This window comes from Ranitomeya variabilis, chromosome 2, assembly GCF_051348905.1.
Source record: "Ranitomeya variabilis isolate aRanVar5 chromosome 2, aRanVar5.hap1, whole genome shotgun sequence".
NCBI lineage: Eukaryota > Metazoa > Chordata > Amphibia > Anura > Dendrobatidae > Ranitomeya > Ranitomeya variabilis.
In genome coordinates this window covers 891,632,789-891,650,933 of record NC_135233.1, presented here as the reverse complement: position 1 = coordinate 891,650,933, position 18,145 = coordinate 891,632,789, and the positions used below count along the sequence as shown (strand labels likewise).

At 42.2% G+C, this 18,145-nt stretch overlaps 1 protein-coding gene across 3 annotated transcripts in view; it reads left to right on the top strand.

Moving 5' to 3' along the window:
* The window catches only part of FXR1 (FMR1 autosomal homolog 1), a 117,317-nt gene extending 99,639 nt beyond the window's left edge, over positions 1-17,678 (top strand). The window contains exons 10-17 of one of the 3 annotated variants that reach the window (XM_077290445.1): positions 327-436; positions 584-670; positions 764-971; positions 11,375-11,578; positions 12,664-12,864; positions 13,996-14,076; positions 14,679-14,770; positions 17,003-17,397. In XM_077290445.1, the coding sequence (XP_077146560.1) occupies positions 327-436; positions 584-670; positions 764-971; positions 11,375-11,578; positions 12,664-12,864; positions 13,996-14,076; positions 14,679-14,770; positions 17,003-17,170 (1,151 nt within the window). In that variant the 3' untranslated portion in view covers positions 17,171-17,397. Of the gene's footprint in view, positions 1-326; positions 437-583; positions 671-763; positions 972-11,374; positions 11,579-12,663; positions 12,865-13,995; positions 14,077-14,678; positions 14,771-17,002 lie in introns of all 3 variants that reach the window. The other 2 variants (XM_077290447.1, XM_077290446.1) reach the window with 2 other exon arrangements.
* Positions 17,679-18,145: the final 467 nt, after the last annotated feature.

Sequence of the window (18,145 nt, the reverse complement as noted above, 5' to 3'; positions counted from 1 at the left end):
CTTTTGGAGCACAAAATATGACATTCTTAGTTGCTGGGCTTTTCTTCAGTCTTGTAGAAAACTTGGCTTTCAGGTAACTGTTATAAGAAGATAATTTTATTGTGAACAGGCACTCCAAAAATAATGATGTTTCGGTCATACAATGACGTTCATCAGTCAGAAAGATTGCAGTGTGCACAGGGTTACAGGCAATAACGAGCAATAACGAATGCTTAGGACCGACGCAGCGTGAAACGTATAAGAATCAAGTGAGGTTAAGGAGTTTTAAAAGGTATTAAACTATATTATCTTGGGCCCTTTAAAGTTCTTGACTTATTTGTTCTCAGGTAAAGTTATTGGAAAAAATGGAAAAGTCATTCAGGAGATTGTGGATAAATCTGGAGTTGTAAGAGTGAGGATTGAAGGAGATAATGAAACAAAGTTACCCCGTGAAGATGTAAGTTAACACTGATGCATAATTTAAAATTCAATTTCTCTTTATTTTTGTTTTTTTTCCCCTCCATTTCCATTTTTTTTTTCCCTATGATGAGGTGCTTGGTATTTTTTTTTCTTTCGTACATAAGTGTCCGTCTCATTTGTGCAGGGTATGGTTCCTTTTGTTTTTGTTGGAACGAAGGAAAGCATTGGAAATGTGCAGGTTCTCCTAGAATATCATATTGCGTACCTAAAAGTAAGTGTGTATTTTCAATTATTTGTAAACGTTTCATAAAACCCTGTGGGAGCCTCTTGGGGTGACCTGTTACAACCTTGTCTTAATTTTTAGGAGGTAGAGCAGTTACGGCTAGAAAGACTTCAAATCGATGAACAACTTCGTCAAATTGGTATGGGTTTCCGACCATCTTCAAGCCGAGGCACAGAGAAAGAAAAGGGTTATGCAACTGATGAAAGTACTGCCTCATCTGTCCGTGGAAGCAGGTCCTACAGTGGAAGGGGCAGAGGTCGTAGAGGACCCAATTATACATCTGGTTATGGTATGTGGGTGCTAACCGTTTTAGACTTTTAACAGTTCTGTATTTAACAAAAAAAAAAAAAAAAGGGCTTAAAATGTTCCTCCATTTTAGCCATGCTAATTGGATGAAGAATTTCCTGCACTCATGCAAGCATTAGTATTGAAACTTGCAACAATCCATTCCCAAAACAACTGCTTCTGATGTATCACTGGCTCATGATATTGGTCATATATAAGATGGAGATCATTGAGTATCGGCTAATGAGCTGCACTGATGTCCAGTCATTGCAGCATTAGAAACAACTTTTCTGTAATAATCATGCTCCATCATTTTGCAGTTTGGGATAAAAAAAAAATTGGTTTGACAAGTGTAAATTATGCATGTGTGTGTGTATATCTATCTATATTAACCCCTTAACGACCGCCGATACGCCTTTTAACGGCGGCCGCTAAGGGTACTTAATCCACAGCGCCGTTAATTAACGGCGCTGTGGAAAAAGTGAATAGCGCCCCCCAGAGTCGGATTTTCTCTGGGGTCTCGGTTGCCGAGGGTAGCCGAGACCCCAGAGAACATGATTCGGGGGGTTTTTACCGACCCCCGAGTTGCGATCGCCGGTAATTAACCGTTTACCGGCGGTCGCAACAAAAAAAAAAAAAACGCGATTTGCCGTTTAATTTCTCTGTCCTCCGATGTGATCGCACATCGGAGGACAGAGAAATGTGGTCCCCGATGGCCCCCAATAGCCCCCAAATACTCACCTACCTCCCCCGGTGCTCCTCGTGTCTCCCCATGGGCGCCGCCATCTTTTTTCCGGCACCCGGAAGATCTTTGGGGTCTCGGCTGCCGGGGGTAGCCGAAACCCCAAAGAACATGATCGGGGTCGGTTTGCACCGACCCCTGCTTTGCGATCGCCGGTAATTAACAGTTTACCGGCGACCACAAAGAAAAAAAAAAACCGATCAGTTATTTCTCTGTCCTCTGATGTGATCGCACATCAGAGGACAGAGAAATAGGGGGATTCGGGGACCCTAACATACTCACCCGGTGTCCCTGGGTCCTCTTCTGTCTTCTCCTGCCAGCCGGCTTTTTCATCATGGCGGGCGCATGCGCAGTGCGCCCGCCATCTGCTGCCATCTGCCGGCCGGCAGGAGAAGACAAGTTAAGGCTAAAGTTAGAGTTGGGGTTAGAGTTGGGGTTAGAGTTGGGGTTAGAGTTGGGGTTAGAGTTGGGGTTAGAGTTGGGGTTAGAGTTGGGGTTAGAGTTGGGGTTAGAGTTGGGGTTAGAGTTGGGGTTAGAGTTGGGGTTAGAGTTGGGGTTAGAGTTGGGGTTAGGGTTGGGGTTAGAGTTGGGGTTAGGGTTGGGGTTGGGGCTAAATTTAGGGTTAGGCTACTTTCACACTAGCGTTTTTTGGCTTCCGTCGCAATGCGTCGTTGGAGAAAAAACGCATCCTGCAAAAGTGCTTGCAGGATGCGTTTTTTTCTCCATTGGCTTGCATTAGCGACGCATTGCGACGGATTGCCACATGTCGCATCCGTCATGCGACGGATGCGTCGTGCTTTGGCGGACCGTCAACACAAAAAAAACTACATGTAACTTTTTTGTGCGACGTGTCCGCCATTTCCGACCGCGCATGCGTGGCCGGAACTCCGCCCCCGCCTCCCCGTACCTCACAATGGGGCAGCGGATGCGTTGAAAAAACAGCATCCGCTGCACCCGTTGTGCGGCGCTTACAACGCTAGCGTCGGTACGTCGTAGGGTTGGGATTAGTGTTACGTTTGGGATTAGGGTTGGGATTAGGGTTAGGGTTGGGATTAGGGTTAGGGGTGTGTTGGATTTAGGGTTTTGATTAGGGTTATGGTTAGGGTTGAGATTAGGGCTTTTTTGGGGTTAGGGTTGTGATTATCGTTAGGGTTGTGATTAGGATTATGAATTGGGTTGAGATTAGGGTTAGGGGTGTGTTGGGGTTAGGGTTGGAGTTAGAATTGGGGGGTTTCCACTGTTTAGGTACATCAGGGGGTCTCCAAACACGACAGCCAATTTTGCGCTAAAAAAGTCAAATGGTACTCCCTCCCTTCTGAGCTCTGCCGTGCGCCCAAACAGTGGTTTACCCCCACATATGGGGCATCAGCGTACTCGGGATAAATTGGACAACAACTTTTGGGGTCCAATTTCTCCTGTTACCCTTGTGAAAATAAAAACTTGGGGGCTAAAAATCTTTTTTGTTGGAAAAAAAAATATTTTTTTATTTTCACTACTCTGCATTATAAACTTCTGTGAAGCACTTGAGCTTTCAAAGTTCTCACCACATATCTAGATAAGTTCCTTAGGGGGTCTAGTTTCCAAAATTTGGTCACTTGTGGGGGTTTCTACTGTTTAGGTACATTAGGGGTCTGCAAACGCAACATAACGCCCGCAGACAATTCTATCAAAGTCTGCATTCCAAAATGGCGCTCCTTCCCTTCCGAGCTCTGCCGTGCGCCCAAACAGTGGTTTACCCCCACATATGGGGTACCAGCATACTCAGGACAAATTGGACAACAACTTTTGGGGTCCAATTTCTCTTGTTACCCTTGTGAAAATAAAAACTTGGGGGCTAAAAAATCTTTATTGTTAAAAAATATATATTTTTTATTTTCACGACTCTGCATTATAAACTTCTGTGATGCACTTGGGCATTCAAAGTTCTCACTACACATCTAGATAAGTTCCATGGGGGGTCTAGTTTCCAAAATGGGGTCACTTTTGGGGGGTTTCTACTGTTTAGGCACATCAGGGGCTCTCCAAACGCGACATGGCGTCCGATCTCAATTTCAGTCAATTTTGCATTGAAAAGTCAAATGGCGCTCCTTTGCTTCCGAGCTCAGCCATGCGCCCAAACAGTGGTTTACCCCCACATATGGGGTGTCGGCGTACTCAAGACAAATTGTACAACAGCTTCGGGGGTCCATTTTCTCCTGTTACCCCTGGTAAAATAAAAATTTGGAGGCAAAAAGATCATTTTTGTAGAAAAAATGTGATTTTTTTTATTTTCACGGCTCTACGTTATAAACTTCTGTGAAGCACCTGGGGGTTTAAAGTGCTCACCACACATCTAGATAAGTTCCTTAAGGGGTCTAGTTTCCAAAATGGTGTCATATGTGGGGGGTCTCTACTGTTTAGGCACATCAGCGGCTCTCCAAACGTGACATGGCGTCCGATCTCAATTCCAGCCAATTCTGCATTGAAAAAGTCAAACGGTGCTCCTTCACTTCCAAGCTCTGCGGTGCGCCCAAACAGTGGTTTACCTCCACATATGGGGTATCGGCATACTCCGGAAAAATTGCACAACAAAATTTGTGGTTAAATTTCTGTTTTTACACTTGTAAAAATTAAAAAAAATGGTTCTGAAGTAAAATGTTTGCAAAAAAAAGTTAAATGTTCATTTAATGTTGGACCCCTTTTGCCTTCAGAACTGCCTCAATTCTTCGTGGCATAGATTCAACAAGGTGCTGGAAGCATTCCTCAGAGATTTTGGTCCATATTGACATGATGGTATCACACAGTTGCCGCAGATTTGTCGGCTGCACATCCCAAAGATGCTCCATACAAGGCAGGATGGATCCATGCTTTCATGTTGTTTACGCCAAATTCTGACCCTACCATCTGAATGTCGCAGCAGAAATCGAGACTCATCAGACCAAGCAACGTTTTTCCAATCTTCTACTGTCCAATTTCGATGAGCTTGTGCAAATTGTAGCCTCAGTTTCCTGTTCTTAGCTGAAAGGAGTGGTACCCGGTGTGGTCTTCTGCTGCTGTAGCCCATCTGCCTCAAAGTTCGACGCACTGTGCATTCAGAGATGCTCTTAGGCCTACCTTGGTTGTAACGGGTGGCGATTTGAGTCACTGTTGCCTTTCTATCAGCTCGAACCAGTCTGCCCATTCTCCTCTGACCTCTGGCATCAACAAGGCATTTCCGCCCACAGAACTGCCGCTCACTGGATTTTTTTTCTTTTTCGGGCCATTCTCTGTAAACCCTAGAGATGGTTGTGCGTGAAAATCCCAGTAGATCAGCAGTTTCTGAAATACTCAGACCAGCCCTTCTGGCACCAACAACCATGCCACGTTCAAAGGCACTCAAATCACCTTTCTTCCCCATACTGATGCTCGGTTTGAACTGCAGGAGATTGTCTTGACCATGTCTACATGCCTAAATGCACTGAGTTGCCGCCATGTGATTGGCTGATTAGAAATTAAGTGTTAACAAGAAGTTGGACAGGTGTACCTAATAAAGTGGCCAGTGAGTGTGTATATATATATATATATATCTATATATCTAATCTATCGATCTATCTATATATCTATATATCTATCTCTCTCTCTCTATATATATATATATATATATAGATAGATAGATAGATATAGATATACAGATATATAGAGATAGATATATAGATAGATCGATAGATTAGATATATAGATATATATATAGATATATATATAGATGTATATAGAGATATATATATATAGAGATAGATAGATAGAGAGAGAGAGATAGAGAGAGATAGATAGAGAGATAGATAGATAGATAGATATATAGAGATAGAGATATATAGAGATAGATAGATAGAGATATATAGATATATATATCTAATCTATCGATCTATCTATATGTCTATATATATCTAATCTCTCTCTCTCTCTCTCTCTCTCGTTTTAACCACCCCCTATATAATGTGTATGTATGTGTGTGTATATATATATATATATATATATATATATATATATATATATATATATATATATATATATATATATATATATATATATATATATATATATATATATATATACATACACACTCACCGGCCACTTTATTAGGTACACCTGTCCAACTTCTTGTTAACACTTAATTTCTAATCAGCCAATCACATGGCGGCAACTCACTGCATTTAGGCATGTAGACATGGTCAAGACAATCTCCTGCAGTTCAAACCGAGCATCAGTATGGGGAAGAAAGGTGATTTGAGTGCCTTTGAACGTGGCATGGTTGTTGGTGCCAGAAGGGCTGGTCTGAGTATTTCAGAAACTGCTGATCTACTGGGATTTTCACGCACAACCATCTCTAGGGTTTACAGAGAATGGCCCGAAAAAGAAAAAAAATCCAGTGAGCGGCAGTTCTGTGGGCGGAAATGCCTTGTTGATGCCAGAGGTCAGAGGAGAATGGGCAGACTGGTTCGAGCTGATAGAAAGGCAACAGTGACTCAAATCGCCACCCGTTACAACCAAGGTAGGCCTAAGAGCATCTCTGAACGCACAGTGCGTCGAACTTTGAGGCAGATGGGCTACAGCAGCAGAAGACCACACCGGGTACCACTCCTTTCAGCTAAGAACAGGAAACTGAGGCTACAATTTGTACAAGCTCATCGAAATTGGACAGTAGAAGATTGGAAAAACGTTGCTTGGTCTGATGAGTCTCGATTTCTGCTGCGACATTCGGATGGTAGGGTCAGAATTTGGCGTAAACAACATGAAAGCATGGATCCATCCTGCCTTGTATGGAGCATCTTTGGGATGTGCAGCCGACAAATCTGCGGCAACTGTGTGATGCCATCATGTCAATATGGACCAAAATCTCTGAGGAATGCTTCCAGCACCTTGTTGAATCTATGCCACGAAGAATTGAGGCAGTTCTGAAGGCAAAAGGGGCCCAACCCGTTACTAGCATGGTGTACCTAACAAAGTGGCCGGTGAGTGTGTGTGTGTGTGTGTGTGTGTATATATATATATATAATTTTGATGGACTGCTCAATTTTACGGTAGCGTTTTATGGAGTAGTTTACATATTTAGGGGAGGAGGGGAAGCTTTCGTCCTTCTATTTTTCCATATGGCAACCTCACTTTTGTAATAAAGGTTCACAGAAAAGATTTGGTTAAGTATGTATAAAAGTACGGTAACTGACAAGTGACATGGCGTCATCCAAAAATGATATTCAACTCTTATGCATGTTCTTGTTTGAAGACCTATAATACACAGTGATTGAGCAAAAGTTTGACAAAAAAAAAATGGAACTGTGCATAGTCCCAATTTCAACCTGATTGGTCACCTACAGTGCCTACATGTAGTATTCAACCCCCTGCAGATTTAGCAGGTTTACACATTTGGAATTAACTTGGCATTGTGACATTTGGACTGTAGATCAGCCTGGAAGTGTTAAATGCACTGCAGCAAAAAAGAATGTTATTTCTTTGTTTATTTTTTTTTTAAATTGGGAAAAGTCTTTTCAGAGGGTCATTTAGTATTCAACCCCTCAACCCACCAGAATTCTGTTTGGTTCCCCTAAAGTATTAAGAAGTAGTTCAGGCACAAAGAACAATGAGCTTCACATGTTTGGATTAATTATCTCTTTTTCCAGCCTTTTCTGACTATTTAAGACCCTCCCCAAACTTGTGAACAGCACTCATACATGGTCAACATGGGAAAGACAAAGGAGCATTCCAAGGCCATCAGAGACAAGATCGTGGAGGGTCACAAGGCTGGCAAGGGGTACAAAACCCTTTCCAAGGAGTTGGGCCTACCTGTCTCCACTGTTGGGAGCATCATCCGGAAGTGGAAGGCTTATGGAACTACTGTTAGCCTTCCACGGCCTGGACAGCCTTTGAAAGTTTCCTCCCGTGCCGAGGCCAGGCTTGTCCGAAGAGTCAAGGCTAACCCAAGGACAACAAGGAAGGAGCTCCGGGAAGATCTCATGGCAGTGGGGACATTGGTTTCAGTCAATACCATAAGTAACGTACTCCACCGCAATGGTCTCCGTTCCAGACGAGCCCGTAAGGTACCTTTACTTTCAAAGCGTCATGTCAAGGCTCGTCTACAGTTTGCTCATGATCACTTGGAGGACTCTGAGACTGATTGGTTCAAGGTTCTCTGGTCTGATGAGACCAAGATCGAGATCTTTGGTGCCAACCACACACGTGACGTTTGGAGACTGGATGGCACTGCATACGACCCCAAGAATACCATCCCTACAGTCAAGCATGGTGGTGGCAGCATCATGCTGTGGGGCTGTTTCTCAGCCAAGGAGCCTGGCCATCTGGTCCGCATCCATGGGAAGATGGATAGCACGGCCTACCTGGAGATTTTGGCCAAGAACCTCCGCTCCTCCATCAAGGATCTTAAGATGGGTTGTCATTTCATCTTCCAACAAGACAACGACCCAAAGCACACAGCCAAGAAAACCAAGGCCTGGTTCAAGAGGCAAAAAATCAAGGTGTTGCAGTGGCCTAGTCAGTCTCCTGACCTTAACCCAATTGAAAACTTGTGGAAGGAGCTCAAGATTAAAGTCCACATGAGACACCCAAAGAACCTAGATAACTTGGAGAAGATCTGCATGGAGGAGTGGGCCAAGATAACTCCAGAGACCTGTGCCGGCCTGATCAGGTCTTAGAAAAGACGATTATTAGCTGTAATTGCAAACAAAGGTTATTCCACAAAATATTAAACCTAGGGGTTGAATAATAATTGACCCACACTTTTATGTTTAAAATTTATAAAAATTTAACTGAGCAACAAAACTTTTTGGTTTGTAAGATTTATGCATCTGTTAATAAATCCTGCTCTTGTTTGAAGTTTGAAGGCTCTAACTTATTTGCATCTTATTAAACCTGCTAAATCTGCAGGGGGTTGAATACTACTTGTAGGCACTGTATATGATATATTGAAAGGATTAAGCGTGAGTCAGTCCAAGTTTAGTCACTCGTAAAAATGAAAAAAAAAAAAACTTTTTTTTTTTTTTTATCCAGGAGTTAGGCCGCATTTTGGTGCCCCCTACAGTGTTCTAAAATTTGCAAGTTGATATGGCATCAAATGAAAAATTATTCTGTTTGTAATGATGTTGTTAGAAAACTTTCTTTATTTTCTTATCTTTTGTTGTAATATCTGAATTAAGTGGTAATTGGCAAGCCCAAGATGCACGTATACCATGTAGTCTGCTGAAGAAAGTTTTTATGTGGTAAAGACGGTCCAGGATTTCTTGTATCCTACAGAAGGCTAAACAAAACAAAATTTTTAGCAATTCACCTATTCTGGTCCTTTCATTTTGTCATATAAAAATGTTACTATATATATATAAAGAAGAAATTTCTGTGCAACTCTTCCTTTCTATTTTTGCGCCTGTGGCTGGCTGCAGCAGGAGCCTCTCCCCTCTGCAATGTCAGCAGTAGGACACAATAATTATAGGAAATGTCTCATGTCACTTTGCTGTATAGGCTGTGTAATGTGCATCTGTGACATGTCTGTAAAGCTGTAGAAGGAAAAAAAATGCTTTTAATCTTTAGCTTCCTTTTTATGTAAGATCCCTGGCTTCCAGGCATGTGAGATGGACTCTAAATCGTTCATTCATGCTCTCCCAGCCAGTAGTCAGGCCCATCGCGGTTTGACTTATGGACTCAACTGCTTTGATGTCACAGCCCACCCTAGTGAAATCCCAAACCTGGGTGTTGACAGCTAGCTCCTCGGACATGCTCATGGCAGCTAGTTGTACTTCTCCAACTTCATTTTTGAAGCGTACACAGTGGAAGGATTTCCTCAGTGAGGACTCTTACATCAGCCCATGCATGTAAAGTAGCTGCGGAGACACCATCACGTGTTTCTCAACGCAAGCAGTGAATAGCCAGGCCTTTCCCCGGGAAAGAACAACCACAGGAAGGGCAGCATCCAATAAAGGAAAACCACCTATGCCAAGCATGGTATCCATCCACAGACAGCTGTTTCGGGGTTTTTGCCCCTCATCAGTGTGGATTAGGAAACTGGCTATTAGGAGCAGTGCCTAGTAAAAAGGCTGTAAAGGCACGAGTGATTGGCCTCGGTGAGACCAAAACATCCAACACCGCGGAGACACCATCACGTGTTTCTCAACGCAGTGATCCAGAACACTGCCCCCATCCCTTATGGGAAATATGCAAATGCATGTAAAGTAGCTGCGGAGACACCATCACGTGTTTCTCAACGCAAGCAGTGAATAGCCAGGCCTTTCCCCGGGAAGGAACAACCACGGGAAGGGCAGCATCCAATAAAGGAAAACATCCAATAAAGGAAAACCACCCCGAAACAGCGGTCTGTGGATGGATACCATGCTTGGCATAGGTGGTTTTCCTTTATTGGATGTTTTCCTTTATTGGATGCTGCCCTTTCCGTGGTTGTTCCTTCCCGGGGAAAGGCCTGGCTATTCACTGCTTGTGTTGAGAAACACGTGATGGTGTCTCCGCAGCTACTTTACATGCATTTGCATATTTCCCATAAGGGATGGGGGCAGTGTTCTGGATCACTGCGTTGAGAAACACGTGATGGTGTCTCCGCGGTGTTGGATGTTTTGGTCTCCCCGAGGCCAATCATCCGTGCCTTTACAGTCTTACATCAGCCCGTCATTCATGTTGCCGTCGGTGTGACTAGAGGCTAGTGGAGCGTGAGTTAACCCAATATCCAGCACCACCGACTTGATTGTAAGCCAGAGATTTACATAGAAGATAACTAAAAATAACTTTGACACCTGTTACGAGTGTGCATTACATGACCTCTAGGGCATTGGAGGCAGTTTAGTAGGGTAAAATGACATAATGGGTCCCCTTTTACTCTGCCCTCATTGTTCCTTATCCATTCACAAGCTGAAAAGGGAACAGATTGTGCAGAATTTTCTGTATCCAGACTATATGATCATTGTCCATTATCTCCTCTTTCCGTCTATAATTCTTTTTAGGTCCTTGCTTCAGTAACATAGTTAGCAAGGCCGAAAAAAGACATTTGTCTATCCAGTTCATCCTATGTGCCGTCAGAATCAATCCACAGATCTACGTCCTTCTAAAGAACCTAATAATTGTAACATACAATATTGTTACGCTTCAGGAAGACATCCAGGCTTCTCTTGAACGCCTTGACTGAGTTCGCCATCACCACCTCCTCAGGCAAGGAATTCCAGATTCTCACTGCCATGACCGTAAAGAATCCTCTTCTATGTTGGTGGAAAAACCTTCTCTCCTCCAGACGCAGAGAATGCCCCCTTGTGACCATCACATTCCTTGGTATAAGCAGATCCTCGGAGAGATATTTGTATTGTCCCCTTATATACTCTTACATGGTTATTAGATCGCCACTCAGTCGTCTTTTTTCTAGACTAAATAATCCTAATTTTGCTAATCTCTCTGGGTATTGTAGTTCCCCCATCCCCTTTATTAATTTTGTTGCCCTCCTTTGTACTCGCTCTAGTTCCATTATATCCTTCCTGAGCATTGGTGACCAAAACTGAACACAGTAAAACTTTAAAACTTTCTGTTCAGCTATTTTTTTTCAGATCTTGAACTGCGTAAAATATGAAACCGCTTCAGTATTGCTAACCTTTAGCATCACTCTATTTAATGTGTTTTTTTTTGTTTTTTTGTTTTTTTTTTTCTCTCAGGTACAAACTCTGAACTGTCCAATCCCTCTGAAACTGAATCCGAAAGAAAAGATGAATTGAGTGACTGGTCCCTAGCTGGAGAGGATGATAGAGAAAATCGCCAACAGAGAGACAGCCGAAGACGTCCTGGAGGAAGAGGCCGCAGTGGATCTGCAGGACGAGGACGTGGAGGATCTAGGGGTGGCAAATCTTCGATCAGCTCTGGTGTGTTTATTTTATACCTCCTTCTATGATTCACTGGTGTTAAACTTTACCATATGTGCTTAAATACTAAATGTATCTGAAATGTTTAAACTTTTTTTTTTACTGCGCAAATTTTTTATTTTTTTTGTTTTGGGTGGGGCATAGACTGTGTGTATGGCTGTGCTGGGTGTTTATGCAATTTAAATCATCACTGTCGTATATTTGTAGTTAGCTTGACAACTGTAAACCTTAAAGGGAACCTGTCACCCCCAAAATCGATGGTGAGCTAAGCCCACCAGCTTCAGGGGCTTATCTAAAGCATTCTGTAATGCTGTAGATTAGCCCCCGATGTATCCTGAAAGATAAGAAAAAGAGGTTAGAATATACTCACCCAGGGGCGGTTCTGGTCCGATGGGCGTCATGACGTCCTCTTCTTGTCGTCACACTCCGGCGCAGGCGTACTTTGTCTGCCCTGTTGAGGGCAGAGCAAAGTACTGCAGTGCGCAGGTGCTGGGCCTCTCTGACCTTTCCCGGCGCCTGCGCACTGCAGTACTTTGCTCTGCCCTTAATAGGGCAGACAAAGTACGCCGGAGCCGCAGCGTGACTACAAGAAGAGGACGTCATCGTAAGAAGATATGAGGCCCCGGACCGGACCGCGATGCCCATCGGAACGCACCGCCCCCCCCCCCCCCCCCTTCCCAGGTGAGTATAATCTAACCTCTTTTTCTCAATTTTCAGGATACATCGGGGGCTTATCTACAGCATTACTGAATGCTGTGGATAAGCCCCTGATACCGGTGGGCTTAGCTCACCTTCGATTTTGGGGGTGACAGGTTCCCTTTAAAACATGGATGCTGTAATGTTAATTGTAGTTCTGAAGACTAATGATGTTAGTGTTGGCTAACCTTGCATATAGTGATGGAGATATTACAGCTTATAGAAGGAGTAGTGCTCCTCTTCTGTAGGCAACTAGAGGGCACATAAACATGAAATTGATTTTTAAACCCTCACTAGCCTAAAGCATGTAGGCACTGTCACGACTACTGCATATCGCTAAATAAATGGTGACAAGGCAACACTCTTCATATTTGGATTTATATTCCTAGTGCTGAAGGATCCAGACAGTAACCCCTACAGCTTACTTGATAACACGGAATCAGACCAGACAGTCGATACAGATGCAAGTGACTCTCACCACAGCACTAACCGGCGAAGGCGATCACGGAGGAGGAGGACTGATGAAGATGCTTCTCTAATGGATGGAATGACTGAATCTGATAATGCATCGGTCAATGAAAATGGCTTGGGTATGTTTTTATAGGCATGATACTGATATATTACATCTTGATTATAGACACCATCTCCTTGTAAATTTAAATTTTGGGAATGATTCACTAGTAGGGCCTTTCAGAAATAATAATTTGGTAAGTATTCTTACATTATTTCTCAAAACCACCAGCGATATTTGACGTTGTAACAGCTCCTTCGGCTCTTCATGTATTGTAGGACGTCCTAAAATATATTGTAACCATTACCAGTGTATTTAGATGCCTGCTCTAGGAAATGTACAGTGGTATATCTGATAATTTACATCATAGGTTCTTAAAAATACCAGGTCTTATATATTATTTTGAAAGTGCCATTTGTGAAAAATTGTTTTTTTCCACCCACACATTCAGTCTTTAAAGCGGCACTCCAGCATTTTTTTTTTTATTTAACCGCCAGCTTGGTATCAATAACGTGTATTCCTTGCATGTAGTTGAATACTTACCAGCTGCCATCTTCTGTTTTCTCTGCCACTACGGTCCTGTTTTGCTAGTTTTGAGTAGCTGGATTGGTTTCTTGGCAGACAAGATGCCACTTCTCAATGTTTGCAGAGTAAAGGCTCATTCAATCATCCGTGCACATCAGTCCGAGATCAGACCGCTAATGCACAAAGTGGCTGTGGGTCTCCCAACCTGTGCATGGCAGCTTCAAATATTTCTTTGAAGCTGTCATGCTCTGGTTGCGAGACTCTCTGCCAGTCCGTGCATTGCGATCTGATCATGGACTGATTTTCACGAACGTCCATGCTCTGTTGAGCTTGTGTGACCATTGGCTCTGACTTCTGGCCAATTGGTAAGCTACAGTCAACAAGATGGCTGAACGGATTCTGATAAGTGCCAGTAGGTCAAGAAGAATGTGACTCGTAAGTTTACTACTAGGGGCAGGAGCAGACATTAGTGATACCACCCAGTCCAAAGTCCAGTGGTGAAATAAAGCACTACTCCAGCTGTGGTATTTTTCTTTTTTTTTTTTTTTTTTTTTTTTTTTTTCTTTTAGTACTGCTCATTTCACATTTATTAGAGAACTGTTCCGGTGTGATTAAAACTTGGTCAATGACATGGGTGTGCGTCATCTCAGAGTAGTTAAGATTTTAACACACTTTACTGTTGCAGATGATAGTGAACAAAAACCCCAGCGACGCAATCGTAGCCGCAGGCGTCGCTTCAGGGGTCAGGCAGAAGATAGACAGCCAGGTAACTGATGTGGGTTGAGTTATTGAGAACTAACCTGCATGAGATTTGCACTGCTTCTCTTTCCAGGTACTCGTGTTATGGCGTATCAATGAAAAGGTTTCTAACTACTAAATCCAAACCTGTAGGATGGTTTAAGTGCCTACCATAGAATACCACCCTGCTCTGTCATGTTTCGGATGTAATACTAATGTTTTAACAATGCACAAATAAAATGAGCCTATGCAGTGTGATTTATTGGATATTTGTGTGTGTTTTGAGTGTACACAACATACTTACCGAAAGTTATTGTAGAAAAGTATTCCCATCCCAGCCACTTATGGTGGAAATAAGAAAACCTGTCTGTATACCAAATGAAACGTTGGGTTGCTGTGTGTCCGGAGCTGTCATTCATGCACCGCTCATAGGACAGCCTGCTTGGTATTTTCTGTAATCCCAGCCACAGCTGGCTGTTGTATGATGGACAGAGTTCTCACTGATGCCATGAATGGTTAATATATGAATATCCCTTTAAATGGTTTTCATTGTACATGGCCAAATGCAGGATTGATCTTTACACATGGTGATTTTAGTTCTCTTACATTTATCATACATAATCCTTTCAGTGACAGTGGCAGACTATATCTCAAGGGCTGAGTCTCAGAGTCGACAGAGAAGCCTCCCTAAAGAAGCTCTCGCTAAAGGCAAAAAGGAAAAGGTGAGCTGCAGTTTGGCTGAAACCTGAAACGTCCATGATTATTCTAAGCTACCTACATTTTCACTTGAGCCATCTCTGAAAGCAAAACTAAAAATATTCATTGTGTATCAAACGGTTTTCATTATATGTTCACGGGTGAGTTTTTTTTTTTTTGTATCATGTGCTACCACTTATTAATCTGATTAATGACCATATGTAAATTTATGGCAAGTGGTTGTGGCAGGTGTATGGAGCAGGCTAGGGAACTGCACTGATGCACGCCAGAGCTGGCTGTCAGAGTGATGGGATGTGTTTACAGCCGCCGCTCACACTACTGTGAGCAATGACTGTTATCACGCCGGCATGACTGAAAGCTGGCGGCTCCTGGGAAGAATATTGCTTTTTTTTTTCCTGAGTACTGCACTTTATGTACGCTGCTATGCAACATCTTAACACTATTTGTTAACCCTTTATCTGTTGGTTAATAGCGTTATTTGAGGTGACAGGTCCTGTAAGAATACAAACACCTCTCCCACATATGCTCTAAAATACTCGCTATTCCATTACCCAGAATCAGTCCTAAAGGCATATACACTTGGAGTCAAATAATAAAACATGAACAATATAAGTAACTTCACGCCTTATGTACTTTGAAAGCAGACAGTATCAATCTTTTTAAATAAATAAATAAAAATCAAGCCAACAATCATATAAAAAATGGACTTTGGCTTCAGCTCTGCCTTACCTTGCATTAATCAGGAGCATGCTATATAAACCCTTCACACCCTGCACTCAGGTTTAGTCACACACGTAAGATGGTGATGCTGGATCCGTTTGTAACAATAAGGCTGGAGTCACACCAGTGTATGGCATCCGATGCAAGAGTATCTGCTGCTATATGCTAATGACCATCAGCTACAATATGCTAATGACCCTCAGCTCCTGCTCTGCTGCGAGCGGGAGCAGAGTGTCCTGCTACTGTGCTCCGATTCTCTCGTATGACCGGATTAGAGTACCGCTGCAGAGGAGGCAGAGAAATTCTCCATCTCGCACCCATAGACTTGTATAGGTGCGCGTGAGCAGTGTCTCGCTGCCTATCGCATGTGGAAAGTTTTGCTGTCAAGCAAATGAAGGATGGGAAAAGATACACACATTTATATACAGTATTCATTTCCCCAACATGAACTAATACAATTCTAACCCTTGGAAGAAGGTATACAAAATAAGAGCACAAAAAAGGGAATGGTCCTGAAGTGGTTAATATAGCACTTCCCTCACCACCACTGCTGACCTTACAGTATATGTAGAGTTCTCTGTTTATGTAAGTAGGAAATGGCTTGTCAAATAGGGATTGACTTGCGGAGTAGCGCTTTTACCCACATGTTTGTACTGGGAGCGTAATGTCAAAAATTGTATGGGGTCTTTCGTTATAGTGATTCTTGGGTTTTGCTCGCATTTCAATTCTGCAACAAAATCCAGTAAGCGCGAGTTAAAGCAAAACATATCAATTTGAGGGGTATCTTCTTGGGGGGAAAAAAAAATTATAATTTTGACTACAAAAGCAGTAAGCAAAAACCAATGCACAAAAACTGCAGGAAAAAAAGCTTGATTTTTGAGTGGTTAGTTGTGGATCTTTCAAGCTGAAAAATCCACATCAAAGTCTGTACATAAACTTTGAACTCAGATTTCTATGCAGTAAGCGCAACAGTTATTGCCTGTTAAGCATGCATTTTATGAGTTTCCCATCGGTCTCCTTTCAGCCCAAAACTATCAATCTCTATGAAAACAGAGGTATTGGGGGATATTGTAAAACATTGATATATGCTTATTTTAGTACCAGCTGCTGCTCTGAAATTCACTTTTTATTGATATGCGAATGAGTTCTGCAGGTTCACTGGTGGAGTGTACCAGGTTGTCTCCACTTTACTTCTTTCTTGCACTCTGTTGAAAGTGGAGAATTGCGGTGATATGAGCTTCTGTCTCCGCGCCACCTCCACTTTCCGACTGCCAGCAAAGTGAAGAGGATCCATAGACTGCAAGTTCACTAATATGCAAATTTAGGATTGCAAGTGCACTCGTGAGCATATCAACAAAAGCTGAATTTCAGCCCTGTGGATGACACTAATTGTTATCTTTTGTAATATTTTATATTGCCTTATCCTGCACTATCTCTCCTTGTGGAGTGATAAGTGTTATTGACAGGTTCCCTTTAAGTACTATGACGTGATACTAACTAAACTACTTATTATACAGGTAAAGGAAGTCATTGAAGAACATGGAGCTTCTGAAAAGGTCACAAATGGACCACGAGGCTCCAATGGTGGCAGTACTTCAAAGTCGTCGTCAGCAGCCCCCGAAAGGAACACTGCAAGCTGTCAAGATGGGAGCACACAAGAAGCCATACTGAATGGGGTTTCCTAAATGGAGTGTCCTAGTTTACAGTTCCTTTACATTACATTTTACAATAGTGCTTGTACAAGCTTGCCAAAGATAGATTAAGGATCGCCAGTCTTTACACCACACTTTCAGTTCCTCCATTTGGAATAAAGAAAGGGGAGGGATCCTGATAAACATGTTAAACATAAGTTGATACCTACTGTGTTCTAAATACATCATCAGATGTGCCTTGAGATAGTATACGAAACATTAAAGAAAAAAAAAAAAGAAAAAAAAAAGTGCTGGCTATAGGAAATGTTTTGTTTCAAATATGGCATTGAATGGGGGGAATCCTGCATAATATTTGTCCTGAAAGCATTAGCTGCTTTTGTTACATTTTTAACAATATGCAACCACTTCTTCACCTGAGGAAAACTAGAAAATGCAGTCTAAAAGTATTTTGCACTGACTGTAACTCTCCATTGGTTAGGTCTGGAAACTGGTCGTTTTAATCCATGTTGTTTTCCTTTTGATTTTCCTTTTTTTTTTTTTTTTTTTTTAATTAAAAACAAAAAGCTGGATGGAGGAAAAACTGCAGACCACTGGAACACAAATCTCATCTGCAGCTATTGGCAGTGACTGTTCTTCATTGGAGCTTTGTTTGGTTTATTTATTAAACTGTACAGTATTTAAAATCAAACATTGCTAGAAACACTAAATCGAACGTAGTCCACAAAGGCATAACCCTAACTACTGAAAAGATCAATTTCCAGAATGTTTCTCCTGTATAAAAACTGCATATGTTAGTCCTAGTATGGTATTTTTATTTTTGTTTTGGTTGTTTGATGTGCAATATGTTTTTGTATGCAGGTAGTAAAAACAAAACGAAAAAAAACACAAAAAATAAACTTTGATCTTCCATTTTTTGATTATCAGCCTAGTTTCCTATGGGGAAATGCAATTATTTCTTAACCCCTTCACTGCTTGCATGTCCAGCACCGAAGAGGTTAATGTGTATCA